Source organism: Pollachius pollachius (genome assembly GCF_949987615.1).
Source record: "Pollachius pollachius genome assembly, chromosome: 13".
In the NCBI taxonomy this organism is placed as follows: domain Eukaryota; kingdom Metazoa; phylum Chordata; class Actinopteri; order Gadiformes; family Gadidae; genus Pollachius; species Pollachius pollachius.
The window spans coordinates 4,183,647-4,208,582 of record NC_136946.1 but is presented as its reverse complement, the minus strand read 5'-3'; the positions used below and the strand labels follow the sequence as shown (position 1 = coordinate 4,208,582).

At 43.3% G+C, this 24,936-nt stretch overlaps 2 protein-coding genes across 5 annotated transcripts; both read right to left on the bottom strand.

Annotated features, from left to right (window-relative positions):
- Positions 1-132: 132 nt before the first annotated feature.
- clic1 (chloride intracellular channel 1) lies at positions 133-10,713 on the bottom strand. 3 transcript variants are annotated; one of them, XM_079749257.1, is made up of 7 exons: positions 10,582-10,713; positions 6,994-7,059; positions 5,652-5,761; positions 4,956-5,081; positions 3,493-3,599; positions 2,850-3,031; positions 133-2,481 (listed from the first exon to the last, which is right to left on the bottom strand). In XM_079749257.1, exons 2-7 carry the CDS (start codon positions 7,033-7,035, stop codon positions 2,320-2,322), a joined length of 729 nt encoding a protein of 242 aa, XP_079605383.1. In that variant the 5' UTR covers positions 7,036-7,059; positions 10,582-10,713; the 3' UTR covers positions 133-2,319. The 3 variants fall into 3 exon arrangements, with proteins under 3 accessions (XP_079605383.1, XP_079605381.1, XP_079605382.1); XM_079749255.1 differs by lacking the exon at positions 10,582-10,713 and adding an exon at positions 7,339-7,416; XM_079749256.1 differs by lacking the exon at positions 10,582-10,713 and adding an exon at positions 7,246-7,386.
- LOC307084764 (sperm acrosome membrane-associated protein 4-like) lies at positions 10,134-24,936 on the bottom strand. 2 transcript variants are annotated; one of them, XM_079749262.1, is made up of 7 exons: positions 24,913-24,936; positions 22,111-22,171; positions 21,319-21,432; positions 13,344-13,415; positions 11,859-12,004; positions 11,393-11,506; positions 10,134-10,942 (listed from the first exon to the last, which is right to left on the bottom strand). In XM_079749262.1, exons 5-7 carry the CDS (start codon positions 11,908-11,910, stop codon positions 10,731-10,733), a joined length of 378 nt encoding a protein of 125 aa, XP_079605388.1. In that variant the 5' UTR covers positions 11,911-12,004; positions 13,344-13,415; positions 21,319-21,432; positions 22,111-22,171; positions 24,913-24,936; the 3' UTR covers positions 10,134-10,730. The 2 variants fall into 2 exon arrangements, with proteins under 2 accessions (XP_079605388.1, XP_079605387.1); XM_079749261.1 differs by having other exon boundaries at positions 13,355-13,415.

Here is a 24,936-nt window from a genome sequence, read left to right as displayed (position 1 = left end):
AAACAAAAACTCCTCGTAAAGATGTTGATATTTTTAATGCAGATACCTTCACTAGGGCTTGTGGCATCATGCTAATCAGGGTCACCGACAGAAAAATAAAACCGATAAAAGAAAACTACAGAAGACACAATGTTGCATCATTTCATTTTTATTCAGCTCGGGAAGACTGGAACGTGTCTTTGAAAAATGAACACTTGAATGCACAAAATCATCTACACAACCGCCTTATTTGTCTAGCTCTTAGTTTGATTGTCAGTAACAACTGTGAAAGATTGTACACAGAGGAGAACACCAGCAGGCCTACACGCTAAGCACCCGGAAAGCTACAGTAAAAAACAAAACAAAAACCGTTACAAGCATTGAGACTGAAATTAAAGATTAAGAGGATTGAAATGGACAGACCCAATACCAGAAGCCTTTTTCAAACACAACATGGAGAACCAAAAACACAGCAATAGTTAGCGTCCTGGCCGCAGTTTAACGGTATTTCAAACAGCATAAAAACAACAGTTTATCTTACAGTCGAGATACTGAGACGTTCCCTCAACCATCCTCGGACGGTTTTAAACTATGAAACAGGCAGCATTCGCAATGGACGTATTGTTAGGTAACATTTATCCCAGAATTATTCAATTGCACTTGGTTAAATTATTTTAAAATCTTTTCCCTGGTCATATGAAACACTGTATTAACGTAGCATGACTATCACAATCTATTGCCATTATATTTAGACAATATTCACATACAAGGATATAGACTATAAAACTAACAATTTAAATGTAGAGCAACTATCACTTTCTAATGTCATTATATTGTGACAATATCTCACATTCAAGTTTATTCAATTATACTATGAAACTAAGTTTTAAACTGATGTTCTCTGTCAACTCTTATTTTCCTTTCTTCATTTTCAATAAAAGCTATATATAAAAAAATCCAGACAGAACATGAAGCGCTTTGTTCATCATATCTTTTAGGGATCGAGAACAGCAATGGCCGACAGGGAAATCCAGTGGTAAAATTATCCTGTTGTGACAGAGCACCGACGCATGGAAATGAAGAGAAGGAAAATGGGAACTTCTTTCAACCGTGAGGGAGATAGGAGTATTACCCTGGCACTCCATAAAGATGAAGTATGAGAGAGACCAAAACGGCCCAAAATGGTTTTGGAAGGGCTCTTGAGTCGGTTTGTTGTTGAAACAATAAGTGAGTGAGTGAGAGAGTGACAGATAGTGGCAGGCGGGCTTCTCTCGCATGAAAGGTGAGAAGGAAGAGGTCTGGTGTGGCAGACCACCACAGACAAAAGTACACACAGTAGCACAGCGAAACCCTCAACCAAACAAACACGTGCAGAAAGACCACATGAAGTCAACCGCCATAATCTGGACGGATCCGGCGCTGCACGCAAAGTAGGAGAACAGAGAAAGGAAGTGGCGCTCAGTTGAAGTCACTTCCTGTGTCTGAATACGGTCTCTGTTGCTGTGCATGTGCAGAAGCTGCCCCCGCCTCACTGGCTGTGTTCTGGCTCCAAGAAGACACGTCATGTTAGCATTTTGTTAGCTAGCTAAGTCACTTTAGTGTGTGGCATGACAAATGACATGTCATTTGACATGACAAATGACATGACAAATGACATTTGATATTTGTCATGACATATTATATAGAATATTACACGGCTGCCATTACAAAGACACAGGATCAGTAGATCTATGATCTAGCTGTGGTTTGTGAAATCAACCGATTTTTTAAAACCTAAACCAACTAATTTTTTATGGAAATGAATGTTTTTACTAACCGAATTTGGCATTTATTTTTACTGAAGCGATTCATTTTTTACGGAATTGAACCACTTTCTGACTAACGCGTCAGTTTTCTCTTCTACACGGGGGGAGTACTGTGATAAGCAGAGAGACATGCAGGTTAATGATACAGTAAATTATGGGATATGGCGTCATCCACTCATCACAAAAGAGGAACACTGGTTATCCAAACCGACTCTGGATTCAAAAAGCATTTTAAAAACCCCACTGAAAGGTTGTCAAGGGTTACAACGTAACAGCAGTTAGCAAAGGTTCAGTTTACACATGGCGGCTTTAGGTTTAGCTGTGCGTTTGTTTACCCATGCAGTGTATGTATGTATTTTGGAAGAATGCTCTTCATCTGCCACTCCCAGTGTGTGTGTGTGTGTGTGTGAGTGTGAGTGTGAGTGTGAGTGTGTGTGTGTGTGTGTGTTTTATCTCCAGTATAATGTCCCGCTGGCTAATGTGCTTGCTTCCCGTGCACACTCCTCGTGCGCGCTCCCCATGCACGCCCCCCGTCCTACTTGAGGGCCTTGGCCACGGAGGCGTAGGCCATGTGTATCTCGGCGTCGGCAGGGCAGGTGGAGGAGAACTCCTCGCGGCCGTACGCCATGTCCAGGTAACGCCACAGGTTGGCCAGGTCACGAGGCACGCTGAAACCACGGTAACGCAGGGACACCACCTGGGAGAGAGAGAGAGAGAGAGAGAGAGAGAGAGAGAGAGAGAGAGAGAGAGAGAGAGAGAGAGAGAGAGAGAGAGAGAGAGAGAGAGAGAGAGAGAGAGAGAGAGAGAGAGAGAGGAATGAGAGAATGAGAGACAGAGAGACACACACACACAAAGACAAAGAGAGAGACAAAGGTGAAGTAAATTAATATTTGAGAATCATAATAATGGTTCATTTCACACAACATTCCCGATTATAATACGATTGTAATCATACTAAAGTGTTCTTAACTCCAGGCAGGCTGCAGCAGGGTAAACGGATTAGCCCCACCCCCCCCCCCCCCCACCCAGAGGGGTCTTCACCGGGGAGGGATTACCCCGGATTACCTTCACGATGTGCAGTTTGGGCAGCAGGTTGCAGTCTGCCAGCGTCAGCGCTGAGCCGTCCAGGAAGGGGCGGGACGAGGAAGTGACATCATCCGCGCTATTCTGGTCGATCTCGTCAGGAAGTGGCGAGCCGAGGAAGGCGTCGAGCTTGGCCAACGCCTTAAGGAGCCCTTTCTCTAGGTCTGATCCCCCCCACACACACACACACACACACACACACACACACACACACACACACACACACACACACACACACACACACACACACACACACACACACACTCTGGTGTCACAGCAGACCACAGGAAGGCTCTGTTTATGAGAACAGCTCCCACGTTTGTCTATTGGTTTTTAACGTGGTTTCTCGTCTTAAACGATCGTCAGCATAGTAATCAATGCCACTGTATCAATGTAACTGAAATAGGTCCCCAATTGAGAGGAAGAAAGGGGTAGGATCCGGTGTTTCTCCCCAAAACACTCCTCAAATGGGCGTGCGGTGTGGGTGGACGGGTGGAGCTCTGTCTGGACATGGTCGGTGTCCAAGTGAGGGAGAGGCTTCTGCCTTTAAAGCTCCTGCCTTACAGAAGGAACTCTGTTGGACCCGTCTGTCTGGAAGTCGAGGTGTGTGGGCGGGCTGACTCACTGTCATTGAGCTGGGGGTTGGAGTTTTTGATGTAGGCGGAGAACTTGGAGAACACGTCCATCCCTGCCGTGTTGGACTCCGGGTTACGGGCCGCCAGGCGGGGGTACCTGGGCAACAAACACAGGATTAGCCCCGCGGGCTGGGGGTAGTCTAACGTCAACTGGGTAATCAGAACCTGGAGAACCAGGTTCTGTGGTGTGGAAGTGGTTTTAAGAGGACTAATGAATGGAAACGGTTTTAAGAGGGCTATTGTATGGAAGTGGTTTTAAGAGGACTATGGCATGGAAGTGGTTTTAAGATGACTACTATGAAAGTGGTTTAAGAGAACTAAGGAATGGAAGTGGTTTTAAGAGGACTGTGGTGCGGAAGTGGTTTTAAGGGGTCTATGAAAGTGGTTTGAGAGGACTTTGGTATGAAAGGTGTTTTAAAGGTGAAATATTATACCACCAGGTATGAGTGTGATTAGCTGTTACAAGCCGTTTGGAAAATCTGCCTCTTCTGACATCACAAATGGGCGTGTCCACCTAGATGTATGACGGACAGATCAGTCTACCAGAACACCAAGTGGACTGTAGCAAACGTTGCTCATATATCCGTCATACATCTAGGTGGACACGCCCACTTGGGATGTCAGAAGAGGCAGATTTTCAAGATTCAAGATTCAATACTTTATTGCCATACAACTCCGTACAAGTTGCTAGGGATTTGTTTCAGTGTGCTCAGGACAGTACATAACAAAGACCCACACAAAAGACACATAAAACATAGAACATCATTTCATCCATGCAGTATCCTTCCAAGGATCCCACTTAGATACGACATATAGGCAGATAAAAGAAAAAGGGACATCCCCACACATAAGACATATAGCCCACTTCCACCTGGTTAACAGGCCAGGGTGAGTGCTGTATGTTTGATGAAAGTGACAGGTGCTCATAGGTGCAAGGGATGTGCAAATCTGCAAAGGTCCAATAAATAAGTACATAGTTAAGAAAATTCACAGTATATAAAAACAGTAGAAATGAGTGCGTATTATACTATACAGGGCCACTGGGGGAGTCTGCCTTCTTGATATACTGCTGTAGGGATGTAGAGTTGTTAAGAGATGTAATGGGTCTGCGGTATGTGCTGTTGAGGAAGTTTGGGGGTTTTAGTTTTGATGGCCCTCAACCTTCTACCTGATGGGAGTGGATTGAAGAGGCAGTTAGCAGGGTGTAATTTATCCTACAGAGTTTTCAGGCCTCTACTGTGGATACGGGCCTCGTAGATGTCTGAGATGGGAGGGAGCGGTAACAAAACGGCTTGTAACAGCTAACACACTCACACCTGGTGGTAAAATATGTCACCTTAAAGAGGACGATGACACGTTCTAAGTTATAAGGTAGCAATGGTGTGGACGAAGTTTTAAGATGACAAATATGGAAGTGGTTCACGACTCTCAGGACTATGGAAGGAAGGATTACTTTGGGGGGCAGAGGTTGTCCTCCAGGAACTCCTCTATCTTGTTGGTGTCAGTCTTCACGTCGCTGCCGTAGACGAGAAAGGGAGGCTGAGCGCCGGGTGCCAGGGTCTTCAAGATGTCAGGCTTCCTGCGGAGAGGCAGAGGGTTTTAACAAGTGTCTTCTGAGAGTCAGAGAATGTGAGAGGTGGAGATAGAGACAGAGAACGACGGACGCAGAGAGAGAGACACGCATACAACTTTATACTATGTACGCAAATTGTGTTAATTGAAGAAGAGAAAAAGACGGAGTGTCAGTCAACAGAGATAGGATTAGTGAATTTGAATATTGAGAGCGAGTACGTAAGAGACGTTAAATCCTATTCAAAAACATAGGGAATGAAAGGGCGGAAAATGACTTGACAAAAACTACAAACAAACTGAAAAAATGATTGAACTCTGAGGCTGACAGATTGGAGGAATCAGGAGGAGGAAGGTGGAGGAGGAAGGTGGAGGAGGAGGCCAGGGGGGCTGAGAAAGGACAGAGAAGCAGGGTGGGGGAGGAGGAGGTAAAATGAGGATTACAAGGAGGGGGAAAAAGGGGTGGAGCAGGCTGGAGGAGAAAGAGAAGGAGGTGGAACACAGGCGGAACGAAAGGGCGGAAGAGCCGGGCGGAGGTGGGGAAGGCGGAGGAAGTGGAGAGGCTTGGGCTGCGTCGGACCTGGTCATGTCCACGGTGGTGACGTCGAAGGTCACTCCTTTGAGCCACAGCACCATGAAGAGCCTCTGGGAGAAGGGGCAGTTCCCTATGCACTGGCCGTCACTCCCCGCCTTCACAAAGTAGCACACACACACACAGATCCCACGTCAGACGGCATCGTGCTTCATCGACGATAACGTGGCCTGGGATCAAGTCTATCTCTGCAGATACAGTTGACTTAACTCATCACCCTCCATGTATCCATTTTGTCAGATTTAACCAGAAAGAGGGAGGAATGATGGGTTTTAAGGAATGTTTATTAGCCCCTTGTCACCATGACAACATTATGCCGTAACCACGGATGCAAACCTCACAAACTTGTTTTTAGGGCCTGACTTCCATGGGTACACACACACACACACACACACACACACACACACACACACACACACACACACACACACACACACACACACACACACACACACACACACACCTTGTTTTCTTTACTTCAGAAACATTTCCCATTGAACCTGATTCAACAGGTATAGCCAGACAGTTTATTTAAACCAATTGTTGTGGCCAGATAGGATACGGTGTAACACCATAACTTAGTTTAAATAACTAACTTAATACATACAAATATCAAATAGTAGTCAGAATCAAACAACAATGACACCTTGCATTAACTGCCTAAACATCAGTAAACTAATTAGCTATAAAATAGACTCAAATAGCCATTGGCCTATTTCCTTTACAGTGGAGGCAAGAGAAGTGCCCAGAAAGGGTTCACAGGAAATGTGAGTCACAACGGCATCTTTCATAATGAAGCAAAAGGAGGAAGGGAGTCGCCATTCATCCACACACAGAAATCATTATGGAGAAGCCTGTTTAGCTTACGAACAAGAAACCCTTTGATTGTGTACATAGAAACATGTTGTCTTTCAACACACACGTGTCCAATTTACTAAACATAGATTAAAGTCCTGTGTCCCATTATCTTAATGTGTGCTTAATCAGATTAGTCTTGATGTTCTCTATAGACCAGTTGACTCAGCAACTTTACTGGAAATGACTGTGAGGTGTTAGAATAGCACTCCACAATGTGTATGTGCCTCCAAACTATTTCCATTGACTAGCCTACATATCTCCCTGTGTGTGTGTGTGTGTGTGTGTGTGTGTGTGTGTGTGTGTGTGTGTGTGTGTGTGTGTGTGTGTGTGTGTGTGTGTGATAACAGGTTTTCACTATCTCCATCGATAACATATCTCCCCGTGTGTGTGTGTGTGTGTGTGTGCGTCAGCCTTCTTCTATCCCTCCGCGCCGACACTCACCCCTCCATACAGTCACATCCACTCACTTTACCTTCACAAAGAGTTCAACTTTGGTTCGATTTTCGTCACTCATCTCGCCGATGTCCGTCCCGAGTTCCTAATCGGAAAGAAAAGTGAGACAGAACCAGTCGTTAACAAACAAGTATTTAGTTCCAGTTGATGTTACTATCTCATAACAGGACATTGCAAATAAACCATCGAGTCTCCAGACTCGCCAAACATCCACAAAGTAACAAACATCCAAGCGCTATAGACCCTCATCGTGAAACCACCCCAAACCTACCAGGAACCCCGACACGCATATACGAGTCCAAATTAGAAGAGAAAAAGAGCGATACAATTTCGATTATTATTTTCGTAAAGCTTTTTTTTCTACCCTTCTAGCGCTGGAAGTTGCCGTTGACGCCTTGCTCGTGTCCCCGCCCTCTCTGTGCCGCATCACGGCTCAGTTTCCTGCTCTGCCGTGCCCGCCACTGTGGCTCCAGACGCACAGACTCAAGTAGGCTACAGTAGACCCCGGTGGTTCTCAAACCATCGATGCTAGTACAGTGTATTCCAGTGGTTCTCGAACAAGTCGTAGGCTACAGTATACAATGGTAGGCCGCATACAAACAACCAGGGAACTCCGAATGGTGGGTCGCGGAAGCAAACCTTAACCCGGAGAAAGAAGCCCATGAATTAACTTCATGTTTCAATGTGACAAGTTTGGCGAACTATTTCGGTGATTTTGCCCCAGATAGTTGCAGCTTTTTGTTCTCTCAAGTTTTAACACTAGGCCTACGTGAAGGCATTGCTGATTAGCCTACCTCAATATAAGTAAATATTTGTTCATTTTGGGTCATGACTGATTGTGACTTATTGACTAATGATTGATAATAACTAATCGCCCATACTCGGCCATTAGGCTAACAATCACCTGTAGTCCTGTGTTCATGACTATGCCCATTTAAGCCTTCCATTTAAGTGTATGTAAAGGGTTAGGAGGATTTATTAATTATTGTTTGAATTCACTCCAAAATGACCAGTAAGAATAACTTGCTTGTCACCACGTGTGCCAAATTAGGTCTATTTAGCTGATGTGTGGTCCTCCATACATCCACTGGGTGGCAGTGTTTTTCAGAAATACACGCCTCCAGTAAAAAAAACATGTGTGGTTTAAAATAAACACACATCCTCCGTCGCTCTGTCGATGAGTGACTGACTGTTGACTAAAGCAGTCGCTCTCATCCAAAGCTGCTTACAGTCAAATCATTTGTTCTTTAGGAGTAATTAGAGATTGAATGGTAATCTCGGATCGAGCACCAGAGCAGCACTTCTGGAGGAAGACGAAGCAGAGCCTGATTAACCGAATTAAAAAGGCTGCTATAGATTCTTTCCATTGAATTTATTTGATTGAATATATAATATTTGTATTTAATATATATTGCCTACATTTTTTTTCTGTTCAACAATTTCAGCCAGTTACCTAAATGCAAGGTAAAGCCCACCTAAATGCATTTATCAATAATGAGTGCAAAAACCTTAAGTTTCGAAAAAAGTATCCTTGTAGGGTTCATTAATTGAAAGTCTGTAATATAATAGGCCTGGTATAAAGTTACGTGGAAATAGTATTTAATACGGTTGCGATGCTGGGGAGGGAAGAACAAAAAGGTTTGGGAAACTATTGGTCTAATTATTCCTAACTATTATTCCTAATTAGATTTGTTGCCTAAATCTTACCAAGTAGTTGTGTTGCCTAAACCTATCTAAATTCCACCTGAAAACAGCAAATCATAAACACAGGACACAAACCCTGGGTGAAAGTTCTGTGTTTGACCTGTACATCCACCATCCACGACTTTATACTTCGGTACCTGACTTCCTACAGCCTACCTACGGTCACACTACATGCGTCCGTCGACGGATGGGGGCTTTTTGGCATATCCATGTGTTTTCCCTGGTTTTATGACAAAGGCGATTTCATTGGACAGTGTATTTGCTTATATTTGCAAAACGCGATCTGATTGGCCGACGTATCCGTCGCCGCCCGAAAAGTTGAACATTTCTCAACTTTTGACGCAGGCCACGGAGCCGACAGAACGGACGGACCCACAATGCATTTCAAGAGCGCCCCATGCAAAGTCAATGAGATCCGTCGACGGACACATGTAGGTCACTGGCATGTAGGTCAAAATCAGACACTGCCTGTCCCCCCCTGCTGCTGAATCCCTTATCCACGTCTTCATCTCGTCCCGTCTTGACTACTGCTACTCCCTCCTCACTGGCATCACCTCTCATTCCCTCCAGACTCCAAATGGTCCAAAACTCTGCTGCACTCCTTCTCACTCACACCCGGTCTCGTGAACACATCACTCCTGTTCTCTTCACGCTCCACTGGCTCCCCATCAAACAACGCATCAACTTCAAAATCCTCCTCCTGACTTTCAAAGCTCTCCACCACCTGGCCTTGCCCTACCTGTCTGACCTCCTCATCCCCCATCGCCCCTCCCGAACCCTCAGATCCTCCTGCACTCTCACTCTGACTGTCCGACCATCCAAACTTAAAACCTTTGCTGACAGAGCCTTCTCAAGAACAGCACCCCGACTCTGGAACTCTCCCCAACCTGTCCGCGACTCTCCCACGCTTCCCATATTCAAATCCCGTTTAAAAACCTACCTCTTCTTCCAAGCCTATGACCTCCCCTACCCATAACCACCCTTATCCCTATCTACTATCTCACTCCACCATGCGTCTGTTCTCTGTTGTGCTGTCTTCCGCTTGTCCCCCGATTGTCATCTCCCTCTTCGTGTTTTATGTAAGCGTCTTTGGGTCACTGAAAAGCACTATAGAAAATGAATGAATTATTATTAATTATTATTATTACAACATAGAACTTATCCATTCAAGCAGACGGGAGGCTGCAAACCTCATATCATTGGAGGGGACGAGAGAAGGACGTCCCAAAAGGAAGTGAGGCCATCAGGAAATCGGCAAAACAACATGAGCATAGCGACATATCATCCTGCGTTCCGTTCGTGGATGTACCATGATCATCGTTCAACCCAGACCCCACACCAATTACAACTTTAAACTTAGAATGTGCTCTGAAACGGAATGGCAGTGCTTAAACTATATTGTAGTTCATGATTTTTACAGATTATAGGAAGAGTTCAATTAATTTGACACAGGTACACACTTTTTGATCCTTTAATTCTTTAATATTATTTAAATCATTTAGAAAAATAGTAAACCTTCTAAAACCCATATTCTGAAAAATTTCACCATCAAATCAACACATCAAAATACATATTACGGTCTCTTTAATTAATCATGGATTTATTCATGAGGGCTTGTTCACACTACCTCCGTCCGTCGACGGATCTCATTGACTTTGCATGGGGCGCTTGCAAAATGCATTGTGGGTCCGTCCGTCCATTAGGCTCCGTGGCCTGCGTCAAAAAGTTGAGAAATGTTCAACTTTTCAGGCAGCGCCAGATCCGTCGGCCAATCAGATCGCGGAAAAACCCTCCACGCGTCTACTGGATCCATTTTGCAATAACAAGCTGGAAGAAGCAGGAGAAATCTGGCCGCTATATATTTTTTAAAGAAATGTGGAATGATAGGATTGTTTTTAGTCACCTGTTGTTTGCGTCATCTTTTGTATTTATATCCACACATCGGCTTTGTAGCGGGAAGCGGGAACCTTTGGTCATCCGTCGACAGACGCATGCAGTGTGAACAAGGCGTAACTCTGTCTGCTGAGAACGTGTCGTAGCGCCATGCGTCGTCTAACGGGCCCAGAGAGATGCCAGCACGGCGAGGCACGCGGCAGCGAGCGACAGCTGCACCGACGTCCCTCCGTTGCACAGGTCCGTCCTGCAGCAAGCGCTGGAGCCGGTAAAACCGAGTCCCAGGAAGGTGCCGGCCTCTGTCCGGCCACAGGAGGTCGTGAGCACACACCCCCGGCTTTGAAGTCGGAAAAAAACAGTGCCGTTGAACGCTGTCAAGATTGAATACGTAAAAGAGGCTGAAACATCAGCTTAAAACACAACAACAACTCATGGTCTGCCCTAGTGCATTCTGGGAAACGGACATCTGGGCCTATCTCACCTCCACGACTGGTCAGTTAGCCGAGGTACTTAACTTAGTTAATGTTCTCTCTCCTTGGGCTTGCCTACTGTAAAGTTTTACCTTACTGAGGTGTTGGTACTTTAGTTTCACTTTCTGCCAACCAAATCAGGCACGGAAAGCATGCATTGAATCAATAGGCCAATTGTTGGATTTGATTTTTGTTGTTGAGGCTTAAAGGTGAGGTTGTCGAGTAAATCAAAGGATACATACATGTATATGTATGTAAACACACACATGTATGTATTCTTCAGCACCACAAACACAGCACTCCTTCAATTTTAGTCAGATTTGTGTGTAGCATGTGTGGGGGGCCGCTTACACGCAGTCCGGGTGAAGCAGCTGCGGGTCGAGTTGTCGCATTGGACATCCTCGCTGGGGACCAGACATCGCCCCGAGATCGCGATCGGACAGCGGCGGCACGTCAGCCCGTGTGCTGCGAAACGGAGAGCAGAAGATTAGAGGAAAAGTTGTCGGCAGGCACTCGCCCGGCCGCATACCTGCTAAGGGCTCCGTGAACGGAGAACCAAAGAACCCTCAGAAGAGGGTACCTGAAGCTTACCTGTACTCCCACATATGAGCCTTACAGAGAAAAATCTCAATAACATCTCAATAAAGGCAACATATATTTTACCTTGAGAGAATTTGCACTGAATTAATATCCAATATGTGAAAAATATCTGAATATTAAGTATCAATATTATATAAAAATAAATACGGAATATTAAATCCCCAAGACTGTTTGTACAGACAAGGTTTTTGAGACAAAAACCTAAATCTTTGCTCACCGACGGCAACAAACACTCCCAGGAGAAGAAGTCTGGTCCAAACAGCGGCCATTTTCCCAGCGGATCAGAAGACGACGGCGCAGACACGAACAGGACTCAGAGGATAGGAAAACAGTCTGGTGCTCAACAGCTCGCCTCTACTGCTTCTATTGTCCCCCATCGAGGAGGTAAAGAACAGATGAAACAACAGATATAAGAATGAAGGGAATCAGGTTTTTTGGCATGAGGAACAACCCACACTCCCACTCTTACAACTACAAGGTAGTTCAACTGAATGAATAAACAATGAGGGCACCTCCATCCAATCAACAGCTTAATCTGGACAAGGAACTCTCAGAATTTTCCATCTTGTTAGTCATTCTGAGTTTATCAAAACAAAATGAGGAGGAGGTGGAAGGCCGGAGGAGGGAGGAGGAAGGAGCGAGGAGCAGGGTGGAGGACAAGGATAAGTCTATCTCTGCAGATACAGTTGACTTAACTCATCACACTCCATGTATCCATCGTGTCAGATTTAACCAGAAAGGGGGAGGAATGATGGGTCTTAAGAAATGTTTATTAGCCCCTTGTCACCATGACAACATTATGCCGTAACCATGGATGCAAACCTCACAAACTTGTTTTTAGGGCCTGATTTCCATGGGTACACACACACACACACACACACACACACACACCTTGTTTTCTTTACTTCAGAAACATTTAGCATTGAACCTGATTCAACAGGTATAGACTGACAGTTTATTTAAACCAATTGTTGTGGCCAGATAGGATACGGTGTAACACCATAACTTAGTTTAAATAACTAACTTAATACATACAAATATCAAATAGTAGACAGAATCAAACAACAATGACACCTTGCATTAACTGCCTAAACATCAGTAAACTAATTAGCTATAAAATAGACTCAAATAGCCATTGGCCTATTTCCTTTACAGTGGAGGCAAGAAAAGTGGCCAGAAAGGGTTCACAGGAAATGTGAGTCACAACGGCATCTTTCATAATGAAGCAAAAGGAGGAAGGGAGTCGCCATTCATCCACACACAGAAATCATTATGGAGAAGCCTGTTTAGCTTACGAACAAGAAACCCTTTGATTGTGTACATAGAAACATGTTGTCTTTCAACACACACGCGTCCAATTTACTAAACATAGATTAAAGTCCTGTGTCCCATTATCTTAATGTGTGCTTAATCAGATTAGTCTTGATGTTCTCTATAGACCAGTTGACTCAGCAACTTTACTGGAAATGACTGTGAGGTGTTAGAATAGCACTCCACAATGTGTATGTGCCTCCAAACTATTTCCAGCCTCCCCCTTAGCCTACATATCTCCCTGTGTGTGTGTTTGTGTGCGTGCGTGCGTGCGTGCGTGCGTGCGTGCGTGCGTGCGTGCGTGCGTGCGTGCGTGCGTGCGTGTGTGTGTGACAGCCTTCTTCTATCCCTCTGCGCAGACACACTCCATCATACAGCCACATCCTCTCACAGTAACTTCACCAAAAGTTCCACTTCGTTTCGATTTTTCGTCACTCATCTCGCCGATGTCCGTCCCGAGTTCCTAATCGGAAAGAAAAGTGAGACAGAACCAGTCGTTAACAAACAAGTTTTTAGTTCCAGTTGATGTTACTATCTCATCACAGGATATTGCAAATAAACCATCAAGTCTCCAGACTCGCCAAACATCCACAAAGTAACAAACATCCAAGCGCTATAGACCCTCATCGTGAAACCACCCCAAACCTACCAGGAACCCCGACACGCATATACGAGTCCAAATTAGAAGAGAAAAAGAGCGATACAATTGCGATAATTATTTTCGTAAAGCTTTTTTTTCTACCCTTCTAGCGCTGGAAGTTGCCGTTGACGCCTTGCTCGTGTCCCCGCCCTCTCTGTGCCGCATCACGGCTCCGTTTCCTGCTCTGCCGTGCCCGCCCCCGTGGTTCTCAAACCATCGATGCTAGTACATTTTATCAGTGGCGGATTCAGAACGTAATTTATGGGTGGGCCTAGGAATATCTGGATGGGCCTTGGTTTTTTCAAAGATTAAACAAACATATATGTATATATATATATATATATATATATATATATATATATATATATTAGGGCTTTCAAAATTAACACGTTAACGCAGGGTGATTAATTTGTGGAATTAACGCATTAATTTATTTAACGCATTAACGCATGCGCAAAATGACCCGCCCAATATTTCCCGCTCCAGCACTTGCCGCCGCTATTTGCCGCCGCTATTTGCCGCTCTAGAGTTTTGACTGAGACACAAGATGGATACTGAACCAAAAGAAGTTGTTGGCCCTTTGGATGGAAAGTTTGAATTTAAAAAAAACAAAGATGGAACACTTAACAAACAAGCAGTGATTTGCACACTCTGCAAGAAGGAGTTTTCGTTTCACCGAAGCACTTCCAGCCTAAAGTACCATATCAACGCTAAGCATGCGTTTGTCGGCTCTTCAAGTTCTGGGGCAAGACCAGGGGGCTTAGTTCAGACAACGCTCACCGAAGGCCGTGCATTAAGTAAGTCTATTTCTGAGAACTTGACCCAAAAAATTGCCAAATGGATTGCAAAAGACTGTCGGCCGATTAATATTGTCGAGGACAAGGGCCTCGCGGAAGTGTTACAAGTTGCTTCACGCGACGCATTCTACAAGCCACCGTCAAGAGGCACAGTAATGACTAAAATCCACGACCTCTACAAAACGGAAAAGAAAAAGAAAGAAGAGGATTTGGCTGTAGCTGACTATGTCGCCCTGACAGGAGACCACTGGACCTCTGTGAGTAACAACAATTACCTGGGTGTAACTGCACATCATATCACTAAAAAATGGGAACTGAAGTCGTTTGCGCTAACTACAATGAAAACAGAAGAGCGTCACTTTGCAGAAGCATGTGCAGAGCAGTTCCTAACAGTAGCGCGCAAGTGGGAAATAGAAGGAAAAGTCACAACTATAGGGACCGACAGCGCATGCAATATGATCGCTGCGGCTAGACTTTTGACATTTGAGCACATGCCTTGCATAGCTCACATCCTACAGAGAAGCATCACGGTGAGCCTCTCTGACAGCGGATTTGTGCGTGCATTGTCCAAGTCTCGCAAAATTGTGGGCCACTTCAAACACAGTCCGGCAAACACTGCGGAGCTTCAAGCACAACAAGCTGCCCTTGGACAGAAGCAGGAGCCGCTGGTCCAGGACGTTCCAACACGTTGGAATTCGACGGTGGATATGGTCAAGCGTCTGAACCGCAATCAAGCGTCTGAACCGCAATCAAGCAGCAATAAAAGCAACCCTGGACCAACAGCAGCACAAACTCATTATGCTGACACCACCAGAATGGGACAAGGTGCAAAGACTTGAGACTCTTCTAGAGCCCTGTCGGTAAGTAATCCACATATTAATTATTAATAGGCCTATAGTTTGAAATAAAATGTAATTAATTAAATTGAAATTATATGTTACCTTTTTGTAAACTACCAACTTCTGTTGTAATCACTTAATGATGTGTGTGTGTGTGTGTGTGTGTGTGTGTGTGTGTGTGTGTGTGTGTGTGTGTGTGTGTGTGTTTCATTCAACTGCAGGTATGTAACTGAGATCCTGGGTGGGGAGGCCTATGTATCCTGCTCTGTTGAACTGCCTGCCCTCTGCCACTTGCGTCGTGTAATGGAGGTCTCTGATGAGGACCCTGCATATGTGGTGCGATTTAAGACGGCATTCAAAGAAGACCTAGCCTCCTGCCAAGAAAAGACCAACAACACATGGCTCAAGCTTGCAACGGCCCTGGATCCACGCTTTAAAGACTTGAAGACCCTGCCCAAGAGTGAAAGAGAAGAGGTGTGGACCACACTGGGAGGCATGCTGCATGAACAATCACCAAGAAGGTCTCCACAGACTTCTGAAGATGGGCCACCCAAGAAGAAAATGAGCCTGCTCCTACAAATGTGCTCAGATTCAGATTCTGATGAGGAGGTGCAGCCTGGCAGAGACATACACAGGTACAGGGCAGAGCCCTGCATTAGTATGGAGGACTGTCCATTGCAGTGGTGGTCTGCTCATTCAGGAGCCCATGACAAGCTGGCCCTGCTGGCTCGCAAATATCTAGCGACTCCTGCATCCACAGTTCCATGTGAAAGACTCTTCTCAGTGGCAGGCCACATCGTGCAAAAGAAACGGTCAGCCTTACTTTCAGAAAATGTCAGCCAGTTAGTTTGCCTCAGCAACTGGCTAAAAGAAGAATAGCCAAGAGACACATTTTATTGTACGAAGGTGTGGTAGTTTGTTAATTTAAAAAAGGGAAAATGTTCAACCAATGTTTAACCATTCTAAACTTAGCAATGGCTAAGATGCCCATAACGTTTGGGATGACTGTTATCTTTAAGTTTGATTAAAAAAATAAAAATAAAAATGTTATATGCTCATAGGCATTGCAAAGAGACTGGCACAAAACAAAAATTGAAATATGGTGTGGTATGTTTAAGTTCGATTTTATTTTTCATTATTAATAACACCATCATCTGGATTCTTTCATGAATAAAAGAACATGCTAAATGCCTATATATCCACCTTCTGTCATTTATCTTTCCGTTCCTACAACAATATACAGAGAAATTCAGAAATTCCGGGCATATTTATGAATGGCAATTAATCGTGATTAATCGTGATTCATCCACAGCTACCCTGTGATTAATCAGATTAAAAATTTTAATCTATTGACAGCCCTAATATATATATATATATTAATTCATGAAGTGGTGAGAACGTGCAGATTGGTAGTACATTTTGATATGCCTTTTACTCATGTCAGAATATCACATAATAAAAACACAAATCCAACACTGCATAGCTCACGTTATAGTGACTACAACCCGAACATGAATATGGATCAAACGAATCGAATGAATTAATATTCAGAAAAAAACTTTCAGAAACAGCAATAATGCCACGGCGGGCCAGCATACAAAAACCCGGTCTAACCGGAGCTTCTACACAAGGCGGAGAGTCCTAGGTTTTGAGTTTAAAAAGTTGATTATGTCGTCATGAGTGGCTCAAAGAGAGCTGTTTAGCCATTGCTAATTGAGGCTGCTATCTGATGGTGCATGAAACCGCCATCCACTGTCTGCGTCGACCATGATGTTGCGTAAAGACGTCACTGGACAGAACTAATGAGTACGAGAGGGGTTTCTGAATATTATTATTTTTTGGTAGCTACTTTAAATATTTTAAATTATAAATGTATTCAAGAAAAAAACCTATATTGTATGAGAAAAGACAATTAAACATTGTCTAACAAATATTTTTTTTTTTTTCTTTTTATATATATATTCTTTTATATATGTAAAAGAATTTTTTTTTTTTTTTCATGAATCTGATTCGGCGGGCCCACTGTCAATCTGTAGACAGTAGATCCGCCCCTGCATTTTATTCCAGTGGTTCTCGAACGAGTGGTAGGCTACAGTATACAATGGTAGGCCGCATACAAACTACCAGGGAACTCCGAATGGTTGGTTGCGAGAGCAAACCTTAATCCAGAGAAAGAAGCTCATGAATTAACTTCATGTTTCAATGTGACAAGTTTGGCGAACTATTTCGGTGATTTTGCCCCAGATAGTTGCAGCTTTTTGTTCTCTCAAGTTTTAACACTAGGCCTACGTGAAGGCATTGCTGATTAGCCTAGCTCAATATAATTAAATATTTGTTCATTTTGGGTCATGACTGATTGTGACTTATTGACTAATGATTCATAATTAATAACTAATTGCCCATACTCGACCATTAGGCTAACAATCACCTGTAGTCCTGTGTTCATGACTATGCCCATTTAAGCCTTCCATTTAAGTCTAAGTAAAGGCTTAGGAGCAAGGGCGTAGGAACCGGGGGGAACGGAGGGGACGTGTCCCCTCCAATATCGGAGACAGGCGCATTTGTCCCACCTAAAAATTATACTTGATCGGTCAGGTTTCCGATATGTGTCCCCCCCAATGTTAAACTCATTCCTACGCCCCTGGTTAGGAGGAGGTATTAATTATTGTTTGAATTCACTCCAAAATCACCAGTCAGAATAACTTGCTTGTCACCACGTCTGCCAAATTAGGTCAATTTTGGTGATGTGTGGTCCTCCATACATCCACTGGGTGGCAGTGTTTTTCAGAAATACACGCCTCCAGTAAAAAAACATGTGTGGTTTAAAATAAACACACATCCTCCGTCGCTCTGTGGAGGAGCGACTGACTGTTGACTAAAGCAGTCGCTCTCATCCAAAGCTGCTTAGTCAAATCATTTGTTGTTTAGGAGTAATTAGAGATTGAATGGTAATCTCGGATCGAGCACCAGAGCAGCACTTCTGCGGGAAGGCGAAGCAGAGCCTGCTAACGAATTTAAAAGGCTGCTATAGAAGAAATATCTATTATTACATTCTGTTTGTTGTACTAACAATGTGAAAAAAGGATTATATCCATTGAATTTATTTGATTGAATATATAACATTTGTATTTAATATGTTGCCTACATTTTTTTACTGTTAAACATTAAAAAAAATGTACCGTATTTCCCGCACTATAACGCGCACCGGATTATAAGGCGCACCTTCAATGAATGACCTATTTTAGAACTTTTTTCATAAATAGGGCGCACCGGATTATAAGGCGCATAGCATAGAAGATACTGTGAGTGTGATACTGTGAGATACTGGGACTGTGAGTAAGCGCAGTAAAATGCTGTGTGCACTGACTACGATAGCCGTAATGCTGCAAGCGGTGTGGCTTTATCGTAGTCGTAGTGAAACATTTTATTATTATTATTAAATTGTTTTTATTGGTTTTTCATACTGAAACATTTTGACAGAGCGCCGTTTACAACCAGTATGGATCAACCAATTAACCAATTGATCCATATATAAGGCGCTCCGGATTATAAGGCGCACTGTCGTTTTTTGAGAAAATTACCGGCTTTTAAGTGCGCCTTATAGTGCGGAAAATACGGTACTGTTAAATTTGAGCCAGTTACCTAAATGCAAGGTAAACTTCGCCTAAATGCATTTATCAATAATGAAGGCAAAAACATTACGTTTTGAAAAAAAAAAGGATCCTTGCAGGGTTCATTCATTCAAAGTCTGTAGGCCAACTATAATAGGCCTGGTATAAAGTTACGCAGAAATAGCGTTGAATAGTGTCGCGATACTGGGTAGGGAAAAAAAGTTAGACCAATAGAAAATATTGTTCTAATTATTTCTAATCACCCACTATAGTTCTGTTACCTAAACATTATCAAGTAGCCTAGTTGTTCTGTGTGTTCTGTGGTTGACCCGTTCATCTTATAATACATTCTCCAAACCGGTTAGTCGCTCTTTATACTTCGGCACAGTGGCGTGACTAGGCTGTTTCATTCGGGGCTAAAGCCCCAGATATTATTTAATTCCCCCTGAATATTATAAAAAAAATTTTTTTTAAAAAACGACCTTTTTTTTTTGCTTGCTTTACACTAGAAACCAACATGGCGTTTCCAGTGGCATCTCAAAGTAGCCAAGTACTTCTCGTCCTTCTGGCAAGAGAATAAACGATTTGAAAACGTAACCAGACTGTTTACCACCTTAAGTGAATTAACCTATCCTATCCAGTCATATATAGTAAGGTCTGTCTCACTTGTATTCATTTTACTTTGAAATAACTTGAATGGAACTTTAGATGTCTGGGGATAAGCAGCACAGCAGTCAGGAAGCTATTTAAAGCTATAATAAATTGCGTATTTTATATATTTATGTAAAGCATTATGAAAAAATTTGCATGCACAATAAAGCATTCAATTTTTTTTGCATTTTCCCTTTCCCTCTGGGCTAAGGCCCGGATATTTCAGGATCCTAGAAACGCCCCCGTTTCTGCGCCTGACTTCCTAAAGCCCTACTGCACAACATACAACTTATCCATTCAGGCAGACGGGAGGCTGCAAACCTCATATCATTGGGGGGGGGGGACGAGAGAAGGACGGTCAAATTAGATGAGGCCGGCAGGAAATCGGCAAAACGACATGAGCATAGCGACATATCGTAATGCGTTCCGTTCGTGGATTTAGCATCCTGCGCCCCACACCTTACACTGATAAAAACTTTAAATTCAGAATGCGCTCTGAAAGAATGGCAGTGCTTAAAATATATTGTAGTTCATTAACATGCCGCAAGTGTCCTTCAATGTATTTTAATGGTCTGCTTGGATGGTCCCAGTGTAGTTTGAAAAATGCACCCCCTGCCGGCGTCTTTCATTGGTTAGTGAGGCAAATTTGTCCCGCCCACGGACGCTCTGCCTCCTACAGATACAAATCACTTTTGCTACACATCTACCACCTAGACGTGTTGCAAAACTACCTGCAAAAAAACCCACAGCTGAGACTTGCAGGAGCAGATTCGAGCAGTTGTAGCGATGGGCTTGTGCTCGCTCATTAAAATGCTGAATCAACATAGCGTTTTATATCATTTTATTTGTGAGCAAATTTTTCACAGATGTGCAACTTCTGATGCATTAGTTCAAAATTTGGGTTTACGAATGCACACATTTTGGGCATGTTCTCAGATTATGAAACACGGGTGTGTGAATGTGTCTTGCACCAACTGCGCTGCAATGATTGTAGCAAAAGGATATGTGCACCTGTAACACAGACTTGCGTACTCGTAGACCCTATTTTGTGTTTACAATGGTAGAAAAAATATTTACGACTTCAAATGTACTGTTTTTAGAGTACACATGCAAAATAAATATATACAACTTCAAATTTACTGTGACTTTAGTGTACGCATTCAAAATCTGCAGTTGCAGGTGCTAAAGACTTTTGCTACAATAATACCTTCATATCTAACGAGATATGAAGGTACGTTGCACAGGTCCGTCCTGCAGCGCTGGAGCCGGTGTAACCGATTCCCAGGAAGGTGCCGGCCTCTGTCCGGCCACAGGAGGTCGTGAGCACACACCCCCGGCTTTGAAGTCGGAAAAAACAGTGCCATTGAACGCTGTCAAGATTCAAAACGTAAAAGAGTCTGAAACATCAGTTTAAAACCGACAAAAAAAACAACAACTCATGGTCTGCCCTAGTGCATGCTGGGAAACGGACACGTGGGCCTATCTCACCTCCACGTCTGGTCAGTTAACTGAGTTACTTAACTTAGTTAATGTTCTCTCTCCTTGGGCTTGCCTACTGTAAAGTGTGACCCTACTGAGATGTTGGCACTTTAGTTTCACTTTCTGCCAACCAAATTAGGCACGGAAAGCATGCATTGAATCAATAGGCCTATTGTTGGATTTTATTTTTGTTGTTGAGGCTCAAAGGTGAGGTTGTCGAGTAAATCAAAGGATACATACATGTATATGTATGTAAACACACACATGTATGTATTCTTCAGCACCACAAACACAGCACTCCTTCAATTTCAGTCAGATTTGTGTGTAGCATGTGTGGGGGGCCGCTTACACGCAGTCCGGGTGAAGCAGCTGCGGGTCGAGTGGTCGCATTGGACATCATCGCTGGGGACCAGACATCGCCCCGAGATCGCGATCGGACAGCGGCGGCACGTCAGCCCGTGTGCTGCGGCACACAGAGAAAGAAGAGATTAGAGGAAAAGTTGTCGGCAGGCACTCGCCCGGCCGCATACCTGCTAAGGGCTCCGTGAACGGAGAACAAAAGAACCCTCAGAAGAGGGTTAACAGGTAGTCAAGTCTAGAGACTCCTCCTTAAAGTTTTACGACCGTAACCTGACACAGTAGTAGACCTACCTGAAGCTTACCTGTACTCCCACATATGAGCCTTAGAGAGGCTCTCAATAACATCTCAATAACGGCAACAACAATTTTACCTTGAGAGAATTTGCACTGAATTAAGATACAATATGATTATGTAGATTAAAAAATATCTGAATATTAGATATCCATATGTAACCGATGTCTTTCTGCGTTGTGTCTTGTATCTTTCAAAAGGAGACAAAACAACACAGGCGTCACACACAATCCGGGATATCTCTCTCCACTCAGCTCCGTGCATCAGCGCTCACTCACGTTAGCTTAATATATCCTGTGACTTTCAATGAATACATGTAGGGGATAAATTATAAAAATGTAAACAAAGCATAAAATGATCTTAAATAAAAAGACAGTATATAAAATATATACACTGATAAAGGAAATAAAATATAATAAAGAATTGTCATTTTCCTCTCACACTCATTTTACATATTATACCATAAACAAAAACACATAACAGGCATACCTTTCAAAAGGAGACAAAACAACACAGGCGTCACACACAATCCGGGATATCTCTCTCCACTCTACAAAACAAAGGAAGCAAACAATAGGGGTTATGCGGAGCGCCCAGCGTTCGAACCGGAAAACAGGTGTAAACGGGTCTAATCATTTCCGCTTTTCACTTCCGTACACTGGTTGACTGCAGCGGTAGGTGATCTCCTGGTAACTTCTAAGTTTCGCTTTAGTGTATTCTATTTAGTATTTAGTTTTCTATTTCGTGTGATTAAAATTTAATTTTAACATTTGTGAAATTAAAATTTCACAAATGTTAAAATGTTAAAATACCAGAAACGGCAACATCTGAACAGAAGTTTTTGTTGTGTGCCGAGCTGTTCTGTGTCGGGGAAATTTAACTCTAGCGTAAGTTTCCACCAGTTTCCAAAGGATGAGTCAGTTAGGGCGATATGGGTCCGAAACATTAGCAAAGTCCTCGTATGTGTCCTCAATGCATAGCAGCCCAATATCAAAAGGGTGCCCATGCACACCCTTGGAGAGTGTACTTCTATGAAACAAAGTGGTAAAGGTAATATTCTACTATGAAAAGGTTCCAATTATAAAAGTAAAATATGTGGTATGCATAGTCTAATGGTTTCAGTAACTGCTCGTGACCTCCAAATACAGTGATATTGTTACAAATCATAACCTGCTGTGCCCCAGCTAATGTTTACATGTATGACCTCAGTGACTACACCTCACCTGATTCCTCCTTCCATGCACCTGTTAAGCCTGGGTCTTGTAACAATCATGCTGTTTACAGGCCCGGGTTTTACTCCCTTATGAAGTAAAGAGTCGCCATTATATTACGCTGCACCTCTAATGCTTCTAACCTTAGATCACTATACTTTATTTTAGCAAATTACTATTTTATTGCAGCACACATAGCCTAACTATTACATACATATTATACAGTGCATTTGCCTCAACCCTTACTGCAGTTCTGGGCTTGTGCCATTGTTGTTCCATTTCTGTACAGGCATGAACAGGGGGGACAACCTGGATATTGAGCTCGGAGTAATGAGCTGTCTGAAAGAGCAGTGCAGCAGTGTGATTGCATACTGCTGTGCCAGCTTTGCATGAACACTGACTTGAGGTCATGATGACGGGATCTGAATCACGAAGCACTATCTGTATACAATACACAAAGAGACAATTGGACAGTTGGCAGAACAGATACCACTAAATTAAGACAAGGGGCTTCCTACAAGTCTACCACAATAAACATATATTGCTCAGTACTGGAATGCCTGCCACTACAGGGTGTCGATAGTTGCAAGTAGTAGCAATTGCAAAAGGGGAGGAAACCCATATATATAGCTTTCGAATGTAATGTCATGGCAAGTGTCCTAATGATGTTATCGGTATAGTGTGTGTGTGTTTAGTATACAAAAATTGTTAACCATACGAGTAGAGGTATACCAAATATGTGTCGATAGAAATATTTACTGTCAATCAACTTTGCACAAATTACCTTCTTTCACTAACAGGTAGACTATAGCCATTTATCAAGTGTCTCAGAAGAATGTGTTGTATTTGTGAATATGGTGTTTACATAGTTGAGAACATGCTGATGGCCAAATGAAAGCAGTTGCAGTGTAAATATATTCATTCTGAGAGGCTTGATGAACGCATTCTGTACAGTCATTGAACTGAAACAGACAATTTAACAAACCCATCCCTGAACATAGCCTACGCTCAAGCTGTGTGGTTTTTCATTCTTCTGCATGGACCTGTGACAAGCTGCTCTGACAGTGACAGTACCTCTCAACCTGTCTTTGTTTGAAACTGGTGGAAAAGAAGATACAGCATCATTTCATTCATTCATTCATCACAGTTGTCTTTATACAAATCAATGTTTTAGAAATCTGAAACACCTGCCAGAACGGTAGCAGCTAGTCGACATTAAACCTAGCAGCTATCCTAGTAGAGTCTACTAGGATAGTAGTGTCTGGTCTTATGCGTCTACTAGACACATACGACCAGCGTACCACGTCGACAAAGACCAGCTTAAACACACAGGACATCGTAGTAATTATACTGTTGGTAGTATAAACCCATCGCTAAAATGCAGTCTTCATCTGATTGTCTTAATTGTCTGTGAGCAAAAATACTGCTAAACTAACTGATAGCATACAAGTACACAATTAGGCTACTTACAGTTAACTAACGCTAACGAGCGCTATTAGCAAAAGCTACAAATGTAAATACCTTCATAATTATGAATAAATGAGGAGGCGTAAAACTTAAATCCCTTGTCTAACAGAGTCCCCGGGGCTCTGGACGTCCGTTTGGCAATACTGTGCACATCGCTAATAGTTGTTCGGGGTAGCTCCTGTAAACACCGGCTGTAGAAGGTCGCCATAATAAACTCAGCTTATTGAGCAGCGGACGACCGGAAGCCAAGACCACTGTTTTGTAGAACCCGGAAGAATGTTGCGCATAAGGCCTATTGACCACACATACCGGATCACACAACTGCATTTGTAATATCAACGCGGGAAATACAGCGATCTTCCTCCCATGCCGAATCTCACGCGGTCGGGAAACCCCGTAGTAAGCTAACACCAGCTCAAGCTAGTTCACGAGTTAAAAGGTTAAAAAGTCCACCCTTCCAACAATTCAATGACTAAAAAATTGTCTACGCACCAGGGAGTTTCTCCCGCGTGCCTAAAAGCATGTCGCAAAGCAGTGTGAACCACCACAACCGTTCAAGGGCAACCAACAAGGGGTTAACATAAAAATCTAACGGAGAGAGACGCAAACGCACCTCACCAGCTCCGTGCATCAGCGC

Bases quoted from the DNA above. Each gene is read 5' to 3' on its own strand.
- clic1 (XM_079749255.1), bottom strand. From the start codon at position 7,401: ATGCGGCACAGAGAGGGCGGGGACACGAGCAAGGCGTCAACGGCAACT. The intron at 5,082-5,651 runs GTCCGACGCAGC...GCCTCTCCGCAG, and splicing joins ACCACCGTGGACATGACCAG to GAAGCCTGACATCTTGAAGA. The intron at 3,032-3,492 runs GTGAGTCAGCCC...GGGGGGGATCAG, and splicing joins CAACCCCCAGCTCAATGACA to ACCTAGAGAAAGGGCTCCTT.
- LOC307084764 (XM_079749262.1), bottom strand. From the start codon at position 11,910: ATGGCCGCTGTTTGGACCAGACTTCTTCTCCTGGGAGTGTTTGTTGCC. The intron at 11,507-11,858 runs GTGAGCAAAGAT...TCCGTTTCGCAG, and splicing joins GGGAGTGTTTGTTGCCGTCG to CACACGGGCTGACGTGCCGC. The intron at 10,943-11,392 runs GTAAGCGGCCCC...CAATCTTGACAG, and splicing joins CTGCTTCACCCGGACTGCGT to CGTTCAACGGCACTGTTTTT.